The 21,673-nt window shown below is 29.6% G+C and overlaps 1 protein-coding gene across 7 annotated transcripts in view; it reads left to right on the forward strand.

The window, feature by feature from the left end:
* The window catches only part of LOC111677032 (dopamine D2-like receptor), a 92,927-nt gene that overhangs the window by 53,132 nt on the left and 18,122 nt on the right, over window positions 1-21,673 (forward strand). For all 7 annotated transcript variants that reach the window (XM_046946602.1, XM_046946603.1, XM_046946607.1 and 4 more), the window contains exons 3-4: window positions 6,033-8,391; window positions 10,393-10,583. In XM_046946602.1, coding sequence (XP_046802558.1) covers window positions 7,332-8,391; window positions 10,393-10,583 — 1,251 coding nt within the window. In that variant the 5' untranslated portion in view covers window positions 6,033-7,331. The remainder of the gene's footprint in view (window positions 1-6,032; window positions 8,392-10,392; window positions 10,584-21,673) is intronic.

Genomic DNA, 21,673 nt, shown 5'->3' on the forward strand with positions numbered 1-21,673 from the left:
TCGGTATACTTTAAGGTGGGTATTGGACCAATATTTTTGTATGTTACAAACATCAGCACAAACGTATAATACCCTCCCCACTATAGTGGTGTAGGGTATAACTAGAATGTGCGTGAAAACTGTTCCATAAGCAAAGTAAAGTCAAATTCTGAAGAATGCTTTGCATTGACGATGGAAATTCCATAGAAACTTGGTCTATTATGAATTTGCAATTGTACATAGTTACGCCCGTAGTAAGTCCAGTATCATTATTCTATAATATCGGACTCTCTGATGATATATTAGCTTTGTCGTCCTACCCAAATGGTCGTTTGTGTTAAAATCCTCAGGCTAATTTCATTGAGTCCCGATTTCTTCTGATTAAAATGAAGATAAATATATCTATATAAGAATATAAGAAAGTTAAATTCATATAATAATAATATTTTTTATTAAATTTACTAATACATCTCCTTACTCTTTCATTTCACTAAAAGCTTCCTATCCACTTATAAGATATAAAAGAGTAGAGTATTAAAAGGTTTTTTTATAACGTATTAATACTGTCATACTTAAGTAACACTTATTTTTGTTACCAATATTTCGCGCTTAAAATGAGTTAAATAAATAATATATTAGAGAATGTGGATGAACAAAAATAGGGAAAAAGGAAATATGTATGTACATAAGTATGTTTAAGTAATAAATTGTCGCTTAAACTAATTTTATGGTACAATACATTTTATATTCAACTCAATGCTGCTGCCACTTTTTGTGTCGCATTCCGTATGAATGGGGAGAATAGAATAAAAAAAAACTTGAAATAAAAATAAAATAATAAATGGAAATGAAATAAAAAAGAAACTAGAAATAGAAATCACTAATAAGGCTCAAATGATGTTTTATTATTTGACTTTAATGTTTAAATGTAACAGTTGTTGTTGGTATTGTTGTTGTTGTAGTTTTTGTTATTGCTTTTAACATTTAATATCTCGTACTGTGTGTAAGACACAGTCTTTTTTTGACATATGTAGTTGTAGTTGTTAAATAATAATTTACCTAGCATTTTAATAAGCACTGCTACAATTTCCCGATATGCATACACCAGCAAAAACTCAGTAATGACATGCCATGACTACTTCATAAATTTCTTATTACATAGAAGTACTTTAATAACGTCATAATAATATGTTATATAATATATATGATCTTTTCAATTTATTATATTCCGCTTATGCATGAAGATATAAAAACTGTATACGTTTTTTTTACATGCTGGGTTTTTGCTGGGTACTTTTACATTTTGAATCAACGCTACCATATAAAACTGATATTCTTATAAAGTATTAAAGTTTCTAGACCAATTCTTGAATAGACTTAATTGTATTTCTCTTTATTCCAAAAGTTTTCGAGAATAGTTAAAGAAAGGTTTAATCCTTTAAGTTATGCGCTTTTGACGATCTGCAATATATATTTTATAATGTCTACATCGATATATTACACACAGAAAATTATACTGATCTAAATACTTTCGAACACAAACTATAGGTAAAATTGACGTCAAGATAATAACATGAAAAATACGATAATAAAATATAGAATATCTCAAACACTCCGATATCTGGACAATAGCAAATTTCATATAGATACATTTTAAGTATTCTGAAAACCAAAAAGTAACAATATAATTAAGGTCTTTTACAACCTTAAAAGCAGAATTTTTAAAAGGACTAGGTACATCAGAATAGTATAATCCAATGTGTGGGTGACAGTATTTAATACTCTGTATAATCCTGGCATAAAGTATGAATGTATTAAAAGTTCATGTTCGAAATTTTATTTAATTTTTGTGTGTATTTGTATGCGTGTGTTTATGCGTGCGTGCATTGAAAGAATTTGAAGCTACAAACGAAAAAGTTTCCTTCATTTTTTTTGTTGTTCAAACGGAAACGGAAACTTGTGGTAAAAGCTTCGCACCATTTCTATACGCATTAAAGTGTAGAAAAAATCGACCAAAAAGGAAATTATTTTCAACACTTCAAACAGTTCGACATACATATAAATACATACATTTCGTTTACAAAGTGTATAAAGTTTATGGGGCTGACATTGATTATGTTGAAAGCGATGATGGAGAGGTTGGTAATAATGATGGTGATCATCATCATCATTACTCATATAGATTTGTGTTGCTTTTTCTAATTTTTGCCATTTAAATATGTTGTTTATTTTTTCTTCAATAGCCTTCTATTATTACACAATATTTTGGTTTCTTTTTACACTCTGATACACTTTACTTAAAGGCAGTCATTATTTCAAAAATGTATGACATACATTGGTACTATAGGCAACTTTTAATGAATTTACGCTATATACAGATATACACATATGATGTATGTATGTATTCACATGAGTACTTACATATGTACATAAAAATATTCATATCAACACACTCAACCAGTCTTCTGTTAAGATGATGCACAGTGGTAATTATGATATTTATTTTTCTATAATTTTGTTCTTTATGAATGCAAGACTCAAATAAAGACAGCAATAAGAATGTACAAATTTAGCTACGTATATATGCAATCGCGGAGGGGCGGCAAAGGGGGAAACAACTTTTTTTAAAATTGTTAAAATGAGCTTTCAAATGAAATATAATTTTGCAAATAAATAATATATAAAGTCATATTTGGATTCTAAAGTCTAACTAGTTACATTAATTTCGATTTTTTCAAATTATTTCTGTCTGTGTTATCAGAGTTCGTTAGTATTTAATCGATATGTTAATGCCTCCTAAAGAATGAAGTATATTATATATGGAGTATATCTAAAATTCGGTACTGCCAATCATGACCATATTTTAATTTTCGTAATCATAATGAACTGTAAAGATTTGAAATATTAACTACCAAAAGTTATTTAATGCACTCTCAAAAGTACTTAAAATGCTAGTGCAATAAAAATTTGTGTGAAAATAGTTTTTGTCACATTTACGATCACAGTATCTTTATGAGCCATTCTATTTTATTTCCTATCACACTGTGCAACAATAAAAGTATGAATATCAACACTACTCTTGTGTACCCAATCGTATTTCCTAGCCAGCCAACGGTAACAGTCACTCATTTAAGAGAATCCGAAATTCAATAAAAGGATACACATATATACGTATGTGTATGTTCAACACTTATAAATTAATACACAACTACATCTACCTACATTACTGAAACATAAAATAAAGAATAAACCAAAACAACAACAACGAGAATGGGAATGAGAATGAGAACAGGAGCAAGTACAACAAACGAACGAACCAAAAGAGCCACAGTAATGGGTCTCTACTCAGGCATGTAATTCATTTTTCAGAAATTTCAGTCACGCAATAGAGCTTTTCCACTTCCATTTCTACTTTGACGTTTACATCCACACTTCTAAAGCCATTGCTATGTATTTTATTTGTCATTTTTATGATTGGTAAGCTTTATAACAGCAAACGGTTAAATACATTTATTCATGCTCTCACACATGCATACATACTTCAAGATACATTTACACACGTATGTATGTAAGGAGGTGGGCATTTTACTTGGGTGTGTAACCCTATAGTACGGTTAGACGTTAGAAACTAGTGATTTCATCTATCATTTTGGATTACTTCTGGTTACAAAATGGAAATTAACTGACCTCGATTAAAAAGGTACAATTGCTTGTACAATAGAATGTTTGTGGTATTCTACTGTGATTTCTTGGTTATTTAGAACAAAGCAACGATTTACTCCTCTCTTGCGTTAGTTGGGGACGTTTGCATGTACTTATGTAGTCACTTAGATATTTGAAAAAATTACTATCTAAAAGGGATCCACTGACTTCTCAGATAACTACAGGAAGATTGCGAGTATATATATATATACAAATTATGTTTGCCTATGACACTGTAATTATATTTTCAAGCACCTTAGCAGTTTTAAGTGTTGATAACTGCATATGTATATTTGAGGACTATTTCAATAGCGTCTTTCCAGCATTGTACTTGAGCGATATGTAAGTGGGCGAAAGAGAGACGAATAAGAAAAATTTAATGAAATTAATTATTAAAGTTCTAGTCTGAGAGGAAATTTGGATAGATTGGATATGGTTAAATGAGCTTTAAAGCGCTTTTAGCAAGACAGCTTGTAGGCGCTGCAAAAAATGATCCCTAGAAAAATTAGACCCAAAAATAAACATGGTTAAAATTTCGAGGTAAATACTGTGACGGTCAACATCAGCACAAAGCAATAAAAAACTCCCAACTATAATGTTGTACAGCATAAGTAGACGCTTTTGTAAATAAATTTCTAATCTGACTTCTTTTCGATATTTACATACATTCGGGCTACAACTTTTATAAAATGTTTAAAAATATTACATCGATTCTATTCATTCCACATAAAGTATCAAGAAAATCATAGAAAAGAATAACACTATTTTCAGAGCTTTAAAAACTTCTATACATTCTTATAGGGTTGAAGGGGGATCATGCGCCATAGGGGCACATCTGTCAATGTGAATAACTAGAAAACCGAGTTATCGATTTTATCACATTATCAAATTTTGTTTTCGTTTATCGATTACCTATCATCACTAAAAGTTTGAAAGATTAACTTTACATATGATGGAAGTCAGACGTGATTTATTGATTTTCAAAGGGCGCAAGATCCCCCTTCTACCCTACATTTATTTTTTATGAATATTTTCTAAAAATCCTCCTTTTGAGGTTGCTGTTTTAAACTGAACGGAGTAATAGATTTTTGTTATTACTTAGAACAATACTAAGTTAAACGTAATGATTTGTTTACAACCCTAAAGTATATTTTCATACATACATCCACATACGTTGTGTTTAGCATTTTTTACATTAATATGTATATGGCAGCATGAAATTGTTCTAGTAAATGATATGTATGTATATGTAAAAGTCAGGAAGATATATATTTTGAAATAAAATTTAAATATAATGCCCTTATGCAAAAACGATTGTTAAAGTTAACAATGGTTTACAACTTTTCCATATATAAAACAGGTTTTAATAGCCATTGTTAACTTAATAATCGTTTTAGCATAAGTCGGTAAATGTGAATAAACTTGGTAATTGTAGATGAAATAGAAATATACATTTTATTTTCAGAAACAAAATGGAATGTTGCTAATAATGCGTTAATATAATTGGTCTATTGTGTTCGCAGAATTTCTTATATTATAATTAATTAATAGACTTATTACAATATGCACACATGCCGTTTGCGACAAATATGTGTACAAACACTTGTTAGTATTATACACAGAAATATAATTGGCACACTTTGATTTTATTAAAGAATTCGTCTCGGTTTTTGACATCCATTATAATTTTGTTACCAAGGTGTCTTGGAGCGTAAGGGAAAATTTATTAAAAGTTGAAAAGCTGTTTGTTGACTATATATGTTAATTAATTATTTTAATAATAATTATTATACATACATATAAGGTGAAACATTTGTTAAACGATTAATATTTTTTAATTGAGCAATAACAGAGAACAACATTGAAAGAATTAAAAACCAGAGACCAATGTTATTTTCTAAAGAGTTGAGCTACACTGAATCCAAATCCAGTATATAGATGGGACTTACAAGTGCCATAAAAGATTTTCAAAGTCAATTTGTCTTGGCACTAATATTAGATCGAGCGAACTTTTCTCTACGATGATTAAGAGCCGAATGTATACCAAAAACTATACAAACTGATGATATCTTATGATTTGTTTACAAGATTTTGGCAACTTCGCCAGCTGTTGCATATCAAGGATCGTTTTTTTTATTCTTGAATAATAGGAACATATTTACTTTCTCGCTTTTAATTAAAACGAAATAACTAATTTTGACGCTATTAAGATAAATAGCTTTTAACATCTTTAATCAAATTGTCAAATTAAAATAATAAATTTAATTCACATACTGTACAAACATACGTATATATTTTACAATTAACATTATTTTAAGTGACATTCCCTCTTTTCCTTTTTATCCTTTCAGATATTGATTAAATAATACTTCACCATCAGCACCAAGCAAAAATAATAAATTCAGTTTATCTATTTTATTTCGCTGACACGGGTTGTGTAAAAGTGCTTGAATGACAGACTGTCTAACTGACTGACTGGTTGACTCATTGACTGAATGTACGTGCATATGTATTGCAATGAAATAACATGAAATATAAGTCAGATAAAAGCATTTAGGATAAAAAAACCCACAAGATGAAGTAAGAGCGGCAAATTTATGGTGTTTCAGCACTTGAATTCCAATGTTGTTTTTTTTATTCGACTAGTCGTCATGTTCTTAATGCCAATCACATTACTACCAACAAGCAAGCAAACAAGACAGAGTACTCGAAATCCTCTAGAAGAACAATGAATCTCACCAGAGGTCCTCCGCATATGCCGCAAAAGTGAGATATGTTTTGGAAAATTTAAAAACATTTCATTTTCACATGTAGTTGTTGTAGTAGTACTTTCAAAGGGGGGTTAAAATAGAATTCAATAAAAACCAAATGTTACTCCATTGAAAGGCAGCAGCTCAACAAACAGCAGCGCAGCAATAAAATAGCAAATTCCAAAAACCATCGAAAACATACAAAAAAGAAAACCAACAACCAATAAAAGCTAGAGCAAAAAGAAGGCGGTGGAAACAGGACGACAAAAGACATAGATAGTAAACAAAGTGCTAGCAAACAAACTCTAGAAATACAAGAACCACATTATGAAATTCGAATTCAGTTACATTGGCTTAAAATCAAGTTGTATTGATATGATGTCGTTGTCGCCATCATCGTTTTTGTTGAAGTCGTCGTTGTTTTTGTTTTTGACTACAAGCGACAACCGGATAAAAACAATAAAATCTATCGAAAACATCATCAACACTACCAATTCCAATGTGTAGCGGCGTCAAATACTTTCGAAACAATATTTACATCGAGAAAAACATCTTGTGCTGTTTTCGATTTGCCACCACAATAATTTCCCGCAAAAACTCAATCTCATAAATAACAAAAATTACAATTACAAGAACACAAACACGAACAACAACATCTGCTGCCGCTTCTGTCTTGGTTGTAACGAAAAGAAACATACAAAAGTACTTCCAAACAACAAAAAACAATATCAAAAGTAGTGTAACGGACGGACAGATTTACAAACATATAGCCACTTGTTTATATAAAAACAAAAATCTAAGTTGACGGTAATTCTAACCCAACGATTAAAGTGACGTTTAAGCGAAGAGAAAACCTAAGAAATCTAACGAAAAAATATTAGAATCTTTCATGTTTTGAAAATGACATCCACGGAGGATATAAATTCAACAGCTATAACATCTGCCTCAGCGCCGACATCCGGTAATTTTATTGACACATCACAGGATGATTATTTCCGCCTGTACGATGCCAGTCTTGATGAGGATGGCAATGGAGCTGACGATGTTACGAATTTGATTGTGGGCATATGGAATCCACAGAACAATCAAACAAACACAACGACTTCTACGATGCTGGGGATGAACGATGATGACGAGGCCGCCATTAATGAGGCCAATGAGGTCATAGCAACAACGTGGAACTCTAGCTCTTCCCCATCACTGGCTACGTCAGCGACGACGTCATTGTCCTCACATACCGCCAACTACACATCTGCCTCGCTCACCTCATCCTCGTCGTTAACGCCAACGACATTAGATTATGATTCGACTGCCTCTTCTAGCCTTAATTCCACCGATACAATAGAAGGCATGATATCATTGTTTCCAGACACTGACAACGACACACTCGCCCTTAATATCAATTCAACTTTTGCTCAAACATTGCCCTTATCAACGTCATCGTCCGCTTCCGCATTAGTGTCAGCGTCATCATCGTCGGTCATAGACACAGCGTCACAGGTTTCAGCATCAGCCGTTAGCAGTTATGGCGATGATGTTGATATTGCTTTGATCGATAGTGCGGAAACTTTACTCGCGGGCGAGGATGACTATGGTATTGTTGGTTTTAATGGCGGTGGCGTTGGAGCGAACAGTATTGGCGATGATGATTTAATTAACCAATCACTTGGGGACATCAGTCAAAATGAAACATTTCATCACTTTACGAATGGTAATATTATGTTAAGGAGTAGAGCTGATGGCAGTGATGGCGATGATGGTGGCAGTAGTTTTATGTTACTTTTAGAAGACTTTGGTGAATACTTTTACAATTACAATGGCAGTAAAATGGTTTCGGGCACAACAGCAACAACAAATAGTTTAAATTTAACCAATTTTGATTATCGAACGAATTGCACAAACTATGGCAATTTAACAACAAATCTAACATCATCCATGTGTTACGATGGTCCAACTGAGGGTGAGTATTAAAGATGGGAGATAAAATTTTAATATTAATATTATATGGGATAAATTTTCAATTGCTACGAATAAAAATATGTTTGTCCAAGTTCAAAGTTACTTTAAAAATTAACATTTTGCCAACTTACTGGGGTATCTGTACGGGACTTATCAAATAAAGCCCTGCACAAGTTAACAATAATGCTACATTTTGCTAATAAATTTCGTGTGATTACAATTTTTTTTTTTAAATTGTCGCATGATTGTTGTGCAGGGCTTTATTGTCAATGTTATATTTATCGTTGCCGTACTCAAATTTTAATAATTTTGTTGTTTTTATACACACCGTAAAAAAAGATGAGGGGTTTATTGATTTTGTATTTCTTTTTTTTTTTGTCTGTGTCCTTATTAAACTCTAAAACGATCTAGCTTTTTCCGTCCATCTGCCAGTTAAAAAAGCTTATAAGGCTTAAGGTTTGTTTGGTATTGAAAATGTGCAATATCGATCCATGTTTGAGTATAGCAACCATACAAGCGCACACAGTGCACTATACTACGAGAAATTTTAAATCAGTTTTTTTATTTTGGTATTCAAATTGTATTATTAATAGGTCATTTTAATAGGTCTATTTTTAAGCTATCTGTTAATATCAAGGTCAAAATCGGCTGTACAAAATATATATAATATAGCTATTATAGTTTCCCAGATAAACAAATTTTGCTAGTATTTTATTAAAATTCATATTGCTATTTAAATTAATACTTGCTATTTTAAATTGCTCACTCTATTTTTTATAGTTTTCCAGATATGCGATTTTTGATGAGAGATTCTAACTAATGCTAGTCTGCATATTTTTCCCACTTGTTTATAATGCTGTCAAAGTTGACTGGGAAAAATTTAGGAATTCTTTCTGCTATAATATATGAACTTTAATATATGACTTTTATAGGAAATGACACACCCACTAATGCCTCTCCGCCCATTTTTTCTTTAAACGTTTATAGAGATACCAAAGTTTTCAGTGCAAAATTGTAGAACTCTAGCTATTTAAGTTTCTCATACCTACAAATTTTAATGCGAATTTTGTATATGGGCGAGGCATTACTCCCTTACAAAATTTAGTATACCCGCATTTAAGGTTCCCTTCGCAAAAAAACTTTAATGCTAATTAAGACAAGTTTGAAAGTATACACTACACCAGTTATGAATATTAAATGTGACTTATTCTTTATAATAATACCAATACATTTGAGCAATTTATGGATGAAAATCTATTTTTGTGAATGAGGCTTTATATGGGGGCTAGGGGCAAATATGGACCAAGCCTGATAAAGTTTTGCGAATATAATTATATTTATAGAATATTTATTCAAGTAATTTTCTTTAACTTGTATTTATACCCTACATCATTTTATAAATACAAGTTAAACGATGAAATTCGACATAAAGGCGTATTATAAAAACTACAGTATATTACTACGATTGGTTCATATTTAACTTAACATATAGAAGTTTTGTATGAAATAATAAACCTTCACGGTAGGGGTTACCCAGTTTTGTGTAACTTATATATTCCGAGCTAAAAATATTATAAAACTGTATCTAGATAAAAAAAATTGTTGGAAACCAGTGTAATGGTTAAGTTTTGTTGTTAAATAGTGTTACGAGTACGGTTTTATAAACAGTTTTAACTATAGTTATTTTGGGTTTTAATGAGAGAACATCATTAAATATATGTTTATGGCCAATAGTGGTCCAAGTACAAGAAATTTTGGTCAAATTAAAGAAAAACTGAAAAAGAAAAGCAAAGAAAAAGTAAAAGATAAACACACCATCATATTATGTGAACGAAAACATAATGAAAATCTTTTTACGTTAAATAAATTCTACAAGTTGATGTGGGTGTGTATTACGATAAAAAGAACTAATAATAATTTATTTATTTCTTACAACATTGCATCTTGTATGAATCTGTTTTATTTTATTTCTCTTTTTCTCTTTCCTATTTATGTCTTGCAGTTACCCGAAATTATTGGGCACTCATATTAATTGTATTTCCAATTTTCACATTATTTGGCAATATATTAGTGATACTATCTGTGTTTCGTGAACGTTCCTTACAAACGGTTACAAATTATTTTATCGTTTCACTGGCAATTGCGGATCTTCTAGTAGCAGTAGTTGTGATGCCGTTTGCTGTTTATGCTCTGGTAAGTAAAATTAAATGGAAAAGGAAACGGAAACATACCGTCCATACCAGAAGGACTGTAAAGTATGTAGTTCATTGCTGCTACTTTTATATAAGTAGTAGTAACTTGTATATGAATTTAAGTAGCTCAACTATTACTATATATTTTTATCTTGTGAGTTTTGGCCTGTATATTGGGTATAAGTAGTTTTTAAAATGAAATTGTTACAATTTTCTTTTGTTTCATGTGAAGCAAAGGAGAAAAAGAAATGAGATGAGATTTATATCGTTATAAGTAGTTAACAAATTACATAAAAACACAAGCAGAACTGATGCAGGGTCAGTGTTAAGGTAGTAGTTTTTTTAATAACTTAGTGAAAAACTTCTATTTTTAATCTTGTAAAAAAAAGGATAGTGTTTATGAGCTATTAACCATGGTACGCTGATAGTTTCACGTCTTAATACTTTAATGTCTAAGTTGTAAATCAGGGCATTTTGAAATTATTTGGATTTCTTTTTGAAAATGCCAATCGGCTCAGAATCATTTTCTGTGTCGATTTAGCTATGTCCGTACGGCTGTCCGTCCGTCCGTTTGTCCGTCCGTCCATGTAAATCTTGTTATCAAACTACAGGTCACAATTTTAGAGAGAATTTAATGAAATTTGGCACATGATCTTCGATGGTACTGTAGAAAAAGCTCATTGAAAATGGTTAACAGCGGTCCATTATTTCACCTGGCCGCCATAAACTGTAACCGCGAATAGGGCTTGTAAACCTACAGCCCCTATAAAAGGCCCCCCTTAAAATTTGACTCATATGTCACAATTTTTTACAACAATAAATGACTTAAGTATATCTGAGGCAAGGTAGGTATTATATGGTGGGCCTCGCCCGACTATAATTTCTTACTTGTTTTTTATTGTAGTTTTGCTTTTCTGCGATCGATTAACAAACACAATTTTTTGTACTAAACTAAATATATTTATAGCGGTAACTGTTATTTGAATGTTTTTGATTTCAGAACATACCCTAATAGTTTTATACTAATGAATCACTGAAAACTTTTAAAATAAAATAACTTTTTGATTTATTTACATCGCATAAAAACTTTTACCTTCAAGCTGTAATTTAAAGTAGATGACATATAAAACTAAATAAAATCCAGACAGTTTTAGGCACAAAAATATGCAAATTTAATAATTAGCATAGTGTATCTATGTATTTACATATAACTATAGGCTGTTGGCTAAAATATTTAATGTACGTGTACAAAAGGTGGATTTGTTTATGTATGAGTATTTTTGACAGTTAGTTAACTAGTTAGTTATTGGCTTGTCGCATCAGAAAGCTCTTAAATTAAGAAAAGAAAGAAAATGAAATAAACATTTGAATAAGTATTCGTTCAGTTTTACTTTTGCATAATTTTGTGCCCATCATTAAGTGAAACGTCCCTGTTATTTACTTTTTTCAGGCAGTAGTTAGATTAAACGTAGATATGTAGTTATTATAATGAGTTATTTCTTCGTCCTTTTATAAAAATGTTTATACCATTTAAATTTTGTATTTAGGCACACATATACATACATAAAGTGTCGGTTAAAATATATTGAACATTGGAGAGCATTAAAATCGCTCCAACATTAAAGATCACTTCGTGAGAAGGTGATCTCACTATTAGGGATCAAACTAAATACAAAACAACTTTTCAAATATTTTTCCTTATAAGCTAAAAATTACTTAAAATAACTTATTTTGATAAAGCGCAAAAATAATATGTCTCTCAAACCCACTAAAAATCATTTTGTGGACCAAAAATACATTAACAAAATTTTGAAATTAATTTTCAATAATCTGGATTTTCAATCGCTGGTAGGGAATTGAGGATACTTTTAAAATATACCTTTTAGTTTTCATGCATTCAGAACATTAATACGCATGGATTGAGAGATATTTCTACATGAAATGGTTAGGAATTCTATTTCTCGAAACATACTTCTCAAAAAGTTATTCAGTAGAGATGTCAAATTTTGCAAAAACATATAATCATTATCTTGTCATGACTTGATGGACCATATCTTTTTAATTTTAAAGCCAAGGAAATTTTATTGTACAATGTATAAATGCATATGTATATATATGTATCTTTAAAAAACTTTAAAGTCTTTGAATATTTTCCGTATCTAAATTTTGAATACATATCATCACTTTCAGTTTTCTAAATATTGTCAATCTCTTTGCCGTAACTATTGTTATTTTGTTACAAAAATATTTAATAAAAAAAAACAGCAACATAGTATCATGCATATGCATAAATATACATACTGTATGTACATACATATACATATGTACATATTTTCAGTGCCAAATTGTATAAAAATTCACACATGCAAACATCAGCATTTAACAAGAAAGTATTTCGTGCGCAGATGATTTATGCAAATGTATTCTGTCAACTCAAGTTGATTGATTGAATTTTTTTCAAAAAGGAAAAAAAAAACGGGAGACCTTTTTAGATATGGAAAAACACGTCCAGAAGAAAGTGAAAATCTGACAGGAAAAAAGTTATCATATGTGGGTTTTAACCGTGATGTGCAAAATAAAATAAATTTAGAAGGTTCAATGTTTTATGTATATTTTTCATATTTCATTCTCATTAATAATTAAGATTTCAACATGACAACACAACTGAAAGTTATACCTTAAGACCTGATAAAGACAAATGAATTACACACATTATCACATGGGGGTGAACAGCTAATAAGGATTTTATTAGAATGTTTAGTTAAAATTGTTTGTATAATTTGGTAAATTGTTCATAATTTGAGGGGTATTAAATCCATAAAAAAGAAAATACGTTTGGCTATAAAATATTTATTGGATACTAGACCAGAACAAATTATCAGTTCAAGAACTGCCGGTTGGTCATAACTTTTCTTTCGAGGTATTTAGACGGCTTTTAGTTCTCTTCTAGTACAGCGTATTCAGGTGTTTCTTAAACGTCTTCTTTTTTCGAATTAGTCGCTCCTCATTTGAAATTCGGCCTGAAGATTCTCGGTAATTGTTGTAGGCAATGGTTGATAAAAACATAGATCCTACGAGTTATTCCTAGTGCCAAAAAAGTTTAGATAACTTTTTTACTGTTTCTTAAAGGATTATATTAGGCGTATACTTAATTTTAGTGTCAATAAATCTTTGATACGTATACGTACAGTTGTCCTTAATAAAAACTGTAAAAATAATTCCAAGAAATAATATATTTAGATTATGTTTGTACTTTTAGATTTACGATCAATATGTACGACCCTAATATTCATCAGTTACAGTAAATATCATTTTTCTTCGTTCGTTTTACTTATTTTAGGGGTAAAAGTAACTTTTTGACATTTTGTGTACACTTGTCACATTTAATAATGCCTTTAGTTTGGTTATTTGATGTTCGATGGCATCTGTGAGAAAGTGAGACTATATTTATGTATGTATGCGATTGTGTAGTTATATTTTGGGGGATACTTTCAGTTTGATATGTGACAGATGATAGTACTAGCAGTAGTTTACATCAAACTAATACACTCACAAACTTACTTACATATGGTTTTATCTGATACTCATTCTATTTGTTTTTATTTCGGATTCTACGTTAAAGTGAAGATGAATTTTAAATAAAAATACATATATGTATGTATATAAAAATACTTATATGTTTGTATTTTTTTTGTTTATTCGGTTTCAACACCAACAAGTAAAAATAAAAAATAAATTTGAATGATTTAATTGAAATTTGCATGGAATTTTTTTTTGTTGGTTTTTATACTTTTTGTATATTTTGTGATAAAGAAAGTTTTTTTATATTTAAAAATTTTTTTTATGAATAAAGTTTGTACCAACAAATAAAGTTATTTAATACAGATCAAATTTAACAACATAATCTAACTCAAAATTGCAGGATAAAGATGACTATGTATACATGAACGTACAAACATAAATTTACCACCAGCAGGACATGCAACATGGTTGCTGTTGCATATACATCCATGATATTTAAGTATATGTGCGCAGAAATTTATCATGTGTATAAATTAAGATACAGTCTATAGACATATACATATTAATATACAATGTTTGTGTATGTATGTAACTTTTGACATTTTCATAAATTTTTATGAAAGTTATAAATATTCTTAAGAAAATTTCTTACAAATAATGAAAATAACAGAAAAATCCAATTAAATTTCTATAGAAAACAGATACAACAGTAATATGAGTTTGACAATTATTATCATCAGCTTTATTAGTGTGTATGTATGTATATAGTATTATATTTATTCTGATTATTATAATGTGTATTATATTGTCACATTTTTATATGGAAAGCCATTAATGTCTCTTTTGACTTTATATAGTTTTTTTTTTAATATTTCTGCTATAAATAGCTAGATACTGCTTACACATTAAAGTATTAATATTTCTTGTAGTTTTGGTTAATTTTTTCAATGTTAAAATATATTCTTTTTGGTAACAGTGATTAATGCTTAAGATGTGCGTGCTGAAAATGATCTCATTATATGAATATAAGTAATGTCAATTACATTTCATGTACAATATTTTTACGAAACTTAATTCAATGCCAGACAAACGATTATTTTGTGTCTACATATCATAACATAACATAACAAGGTTTTAGAATATACATATGTCTATGATAGAAATTTTATATTCAAGGTTCACATTAAAACAAACGCCTAACAAAACCTTACTTATTTACTGCTTAAAATATAGAGTAATAGGAGGTTTTCGGAGAAAATAATACTTATTTTTATAATATTATAGGCAAATAGTTTCTATATATGCTACCTTGTAGTTTGTGGAGTCTGTCCCACAGAAATATTTATTTTTACTAGCGTATACAAAGGGAAATTAAATTAATAATTCAGATAATAAAAATATGTATTTAAAAACTATAACTGTAAAATACAGAAACAAAACACCATCAGATATGTAATGCACTCTCCTGTATTTTATCAATAATTTGTTACAATTTTTTGTTTTTTTCTTACTTTGTTTTTTAGTTCAAGCATACATACATACATACATGTGACATTTGTTTCTATGTATTCATAACAACTTTAAACTCTTATAACTTCCAAAATTCTTATTAAAATATATATATTATATTATATATATATATATATATATATATATATATATATATTATATATATATATATATATATATATATATATATAATATATATATATATATTATATAATATATATATATATATATATATATATATAATATATATATATATATATATATATATATATATATATATATATATTGTGCATATCTGAGATTAAATTTAAAATGTAAAATGATACATTTTTTTTTGCTAAGATCGGGTGTATACTGTAGAAGTAAATGGGGTCACAAAAATCACCTTGCCTACTAATTATATAGATTTATTAAACGGCTTAGTCGGCCCATTTTAACATTAAATATGTTTGTTCAATTTAGTTTAAATATTAAGTTCCATGTTCTCTAATGAATTTTTGCCGGCCAATGTACAAGCACTTTGCTCATGTATACCAGCTATATAATCTCTGACCATTGAAGCACTGTTGCTTAACTTTCTATGAACAGAGTTTTCACTGAACCTGAACAAGGATAGAAAATTCAATAGTATCACTTGTGTAAGATATAATTGAACCCAACTTTCTTCTCATTAATTCGACACATCCATAGAGAACTACATCCGACACATTCTTTCTATTTATACGGGCGGGTAAGATCCGGATACCCAATCATCCTGGATCATACCTAAAACTAACTTATTTTCATTGCTTAGTTCCACTTTCTACTCTTCTGTTGGGAATTTGGGTTTAAACCAATAACCAATAAAATCTCCAATAACCGAAAATTCCGAAACTCTGCACTGCGGGCTATTGGTTCACGTGGTAGTAAATTATGTGGTTCTCAAGGATACATTTTACAATCACCAGTTTATAGTTTCTGTATATTAGAGGTATGGGTAGCACCTCTTTTAACCAGTATTGCAATCATACCAAGATAGAGTCTTTCTTCAAGGTTACATTCGCCCTGGGGAACATTAGAAGGGTATATATAAGATTCGAGACCTATAATGTATTTACATATATTCTGGATTCTTATTAAGCGGAGTCGATTTAGTCATGTCCATCTGTCTGTATATCCGTTGAACTCCATTTTCTGAAGACTCCAATTTCGTCAAAAAAGACAATGTCGAGTATGCGACCTATATTTTGAAAGTCTTACAGCTTGTTTGATAGAAAATACTTTTTGTTGGTTTGTTTAATGTGTAAAAATTTTAGCTGAATTACTTAAAAACTGGAAAGTGATCGTCAATACCCAAGCTTTAAGTTGCAATACTAAATTTATTCCTTCGAATTCGTACATTTTAAAAAATTTTTAGGTTATCTCAACATAAAATTCCTTCTAGATCAGATGGATTACAAGCACTAGTCTTGAGCTCTTCTATACTAGCTTCATTATTATGTAATCATTTCAGAATTCTACGTAATACCTGCAAGTTTATTTTATAGTGAAAGTTTGCAAATGTAATGCTAATTCCTAGAAATATGTGTGTATGTATATTAAATTTAATTTATGTAGCAATAGTCTGTGAGGTTTTCGTTTTAGTCAAAGTAAAGTGCTGACGCTTGATGATTCCCAGGCGTTTGATAGAAAGAAAAGAAAGTTATTACTAGACTCCGTATTACTAATAAAAGAGGAATTTGTTTATCATTGAAAAGTAAGTTGTTGAGTAAGTACAAGATATTACCAATTCATGCTGGGATTATAAGAAAAGTTAGCATTTTATTAATTTGTATATATACCAAGTTATTTATACCAAAACAAAATTTGATGACCAAAATAGAATAATAGCAGTTTTAAGGATTTTTACTTATAAATTAAGGGATTTTTCTAATAGATTTTTTTGCAATTAAGTCAATTATTTAGTTTTTGCAAAACAAGTTCAATTATGTGCCACCACCACAGCCATCATCACCAGTGCACTCAATTTCACATTCAGGTTTTGCTTTAATTCAATTAACTGCTGCCACTTTATAAAATTTATAAAAATTACTATGTAATAGATTATTAGTGAAACAAATTTAAATGAATTTTGTGCACTTTAATCAAAATTAAACAGTTTGTATGCTAAAAGACAAAACAAATGTGATTTTACCTTGAATAAATACAAGAAACGTGATATAAAGTATTTTAAATTAAAGCAAAACCCCATTTTGGCATTGAGAATTAAATATTTGAAAAGGTCAGAACTAAGACAGGCATATTCACTTACGATGTACGTTCATGTCCAAACAATTGTGTGAAATAACAAAATCCATGCATGTACATTTAAAATGAATTATTAATTCAAATATATTATTAAGATGCCATTTAAAAGAACAATTAGTTGTGGCAATATATACAAAAAAGTAACAAACACGTTAAATGGTCGAGACTTTTTTTCAAAAAATTTTCAAATTTCTATTGTTACTCTCTGTGTGATTTGAATTGTTTAATGTTAAAAGGTGGCAGGCAGTTCGTCATACATTGTTTCAATTTAAATTTTTTATTATATTTAATTACAATTATAATAACAAGTACTACTACTGTTACCTATAGTGTTATTATTACTATTATTACTTTGTATTTTTTAAATTACATACAATATTTATTATTGTTTAAACTAAACCAACGTTAATAACTAATTTGCATAAAATGCTTGTTATATGTATGTACTTTACACACAGACACACATTTACATAAACGACCAACATCCACATAACGGTCACATCATTATTAGACCTGAACCTGAAACTTTCATTAATTTAAGATGGGTATAAACCAATGTTGCATAAAATCAAATTATCGGTCTTTAAAGGAATAAGGATCAAACACCCTCAATTACATCAGTTTTGAAAGCCTTGTTTCTAAATCTAAAAAATCCCAATACGATATCTCAGCGAGTAAATGAGATTTTTAAACAGATTTTTTTATAAAAAAAAATTTGGCATAAATAAAATAAAAAATCAGTTTTTGTAAATGTGTACTTGTCTCAAGCTTAAGACTCGGAGAACGAAGAAGATATAGACGACATAACAGATTTAAGAAACAATGATGATTGTAAAATAGGTTTTCGTTTTTAACTTTTAAACACGATCTTGAAATCATAATGTATAATTTTGCGAATTGTGCTGCAAGTACATCCTCTAAGGAATAAATTTATTTTTTAGGACTCTTCTAATACTACATACTTCTCCTAAATGATTGTGCCAGGCAATAGAAAATGTGTTACCCTGACATCCGCCGGAATATTTAGAATAATTAAATGACACGCAACAAAGTTTTCAACACATTACAAAAATAAGGAGAAGGATCATGAAGAACATTTGAAAAAAAAAGAAGTAAAGAACACTTAAAGAAATGAAAAAGTGGTAATAATGATTGTAAATTGTATTTTATAACTTAAATACAGAAATACGAGTAAAGATTGTCATTGAAACGTTTATCATTATTACTTTGGAATGACCTTCACCTTGAAAATGAGTTGAATGTTTGACTGTTTTCATTTACTATTTATCATTTCCTTTTAATAAACATTTTCGAATTCAGAAAAATAGTACTTGTTAAGTTACGAAGTCGTTTCATTTCTAAACGCTTCAGAGGTTAAAGGTAGGTTAGTGTTCTTGTGTAGTTGGTGGGTTCGATTCCCATCTGTGATACTGGTTAAGGAGCGCACAACAGGTCCAAAAGAGGCCTAGATGTATTTCTTCGGATTTTATTTATATATTTATTTACATCCTCCTTTCAAATAAAATTTGTAAAACTTGATTGATTAAATACCTGATGTGACGTAGAAATTTCAAACATTTACTGAATTATTACGAAATTCTTTTCTAGTGTAAAAAGCACTTCTTTTATACGACATAATTCTTTACATATTCGTGGAAGTAAGTAGCGATATGATCCATTTAATGTTATACATTGATCCAATTATCATTCTATAAAATTATGTACACAGAAAAAAAATATCGGTAGTTTTTTTCAACTAACATGATTTTCTCTTTTTTTAATTTTTATTTAAACTAATTTCTATTTGTCTTAATTATCTCGTTGTTTGAAACCTAAGTGTACAGTTTTGATTAATTTTTTAATTGATTCAATTGATTTTTTAATTGAAATTGAAAAAAATTCTTCTGGTCGTTTACAAGATGATTTGAAAATTTAATCAATGTAAACCGTGTGAAAAAACAGCTTTCATACCTTTACTCAATAATAATAAGACTTTATTAAAGAACTCCTATGTAATCAGAATGATATGTAGTATTCAATGGAATGTATGTTAATAGAGAAGTCAAGATTTTACTAGAATATTCCACAACTTTTCAGTCAGTGTACAATGACATAGATCTTTTCATAATTTTCCTTGTTCATGGAGCAACATGTTAAAATTATTACAAAGGATATATCTATGTAAACATTAAAATATAGTTATGTGCATGTATTTAAAAATAAACACACGAACATTGCTGTTTCCACATAATAACGTACCGACTGTTACTATGCAAAATTTAAAAAAAAACTCTTATGCATGTGTGTACGAATGTTTGTTTTTAGTAACAGATTTTTAGTAAACATCCTTCAAAAGTAAACAGGTACCTGTTAGGATAGCTTTTGAAAAATGTTGTGTACCCATAAATGTAGACACTTTTATTTTGTTGATTTTTCCAGAAACCATTGAAAAGTCATTGTTATTACTAATATGTTCCCTGTGCATAAAAAGGGACCATTATATTCCTTTATTTGTATTTGGTTATATTTTCTATTAAAAAAATATTTGAAACGCTTATATGCTTATATTTATATATGTATATAAAACACTTTGTATGAATAAATAGGTAGTACTTTAATCAAGGACAACTACTAACAAAACTCACTAACACATTCACAAGCAGTCAATACTGTCGGATAAAACCGATTATTTAATAACCTACATGGCATTTTCTTCTACATATAGTTATTTCAGTTTTCAATTTAAATCTATTTCTCATTTTTTCTACTTTATAAAGCTTTTAGTTCAGCAATGACTTGCACTTACTTTTTAATGACCATTGCTTACCATATTATTTGCTCTAGCAACCCAACAGTTCGGTCGGAATGTACCGAACTACATATTTAGCTTACCATTTAGGGTAACAAGTTGTTGTTCTACGAGGAAGTCAATCGTGGCGAAAGAGCCAACTAGGTGGTTAGACGTAAATAGAAATCATTGTATTTTCGGATGTATTAACTCTTTGTTGATATGCTGGGAACTTTATATTTACACCCACAGAATGAAAATAACATTTACCTATGTATAAAAACAATTATATTTAATCCACAATAAAACAAGTATGAATGTATAGTCGGGCGTAGCCGACCATATGATACCCTACACCAGTCAGTACGTATGTTAAAAATGGGTATTATTTAAAAAAATAAAGCATTTGGTTTGTTTTTTAATTTTATTTCGAAATATTTTTACTTTTTTTGCAAAAAAAGAGATTTTTAAGAGGGCTCAAAGGGGAGTAGGGCAAAATATGGACCTATCCTTAAAAATGTTGGTAGGGGGAGTTAAGTCTTCTTCAATATTATTTATGTAGAATTTAAAAGTGTTATTAGTGCTTGTAAGTGAATTTTGACCTTTAAGTCATTTTCTGAAGGGGAGTTTGTATGAGGGATAGGGTCAAATGAAGCCCGATCATTACAAAAATCGGTAGTGTCATTTAATGTTCTATAAAACTAAGATTTGTCGACTTTTTTTAACATAATTGATCATTTAAATTAATTATAAGCCAAAAGGCCCTATTTGGGGGGTACGGTTGTATGGGGGCTAGTCGAAATAATGGACCGATTTTAACCATTTTCAATAGGCTTCGTCCTTGGGCCAAAAGAAGCGTGTGTGCCAATTTCATCCAATTATCTTGAAAATTGCGGCCTGTACATTGCGCACAAGGTTTACATGGACAGCCAGCCAGACGGACGGACGGACAAAGCTTAATCGACTCAGAAAATGATTCTAAGCCG

The sequence above is a fragment of the Lucilia cuprina genome, chromosome 3 (genome assembly GCF_022045245.1).
Source record: "Lucilia cuprina isolate Lc7/37 chromosome 3, ASM2204524v1, whole genome shotgun sequence".
NCBI lineage: Eukaryota > Metazoa > Arthropoda > Insecta > Diptera > Calliphoridae > Lucilia > Lucilia cuprina.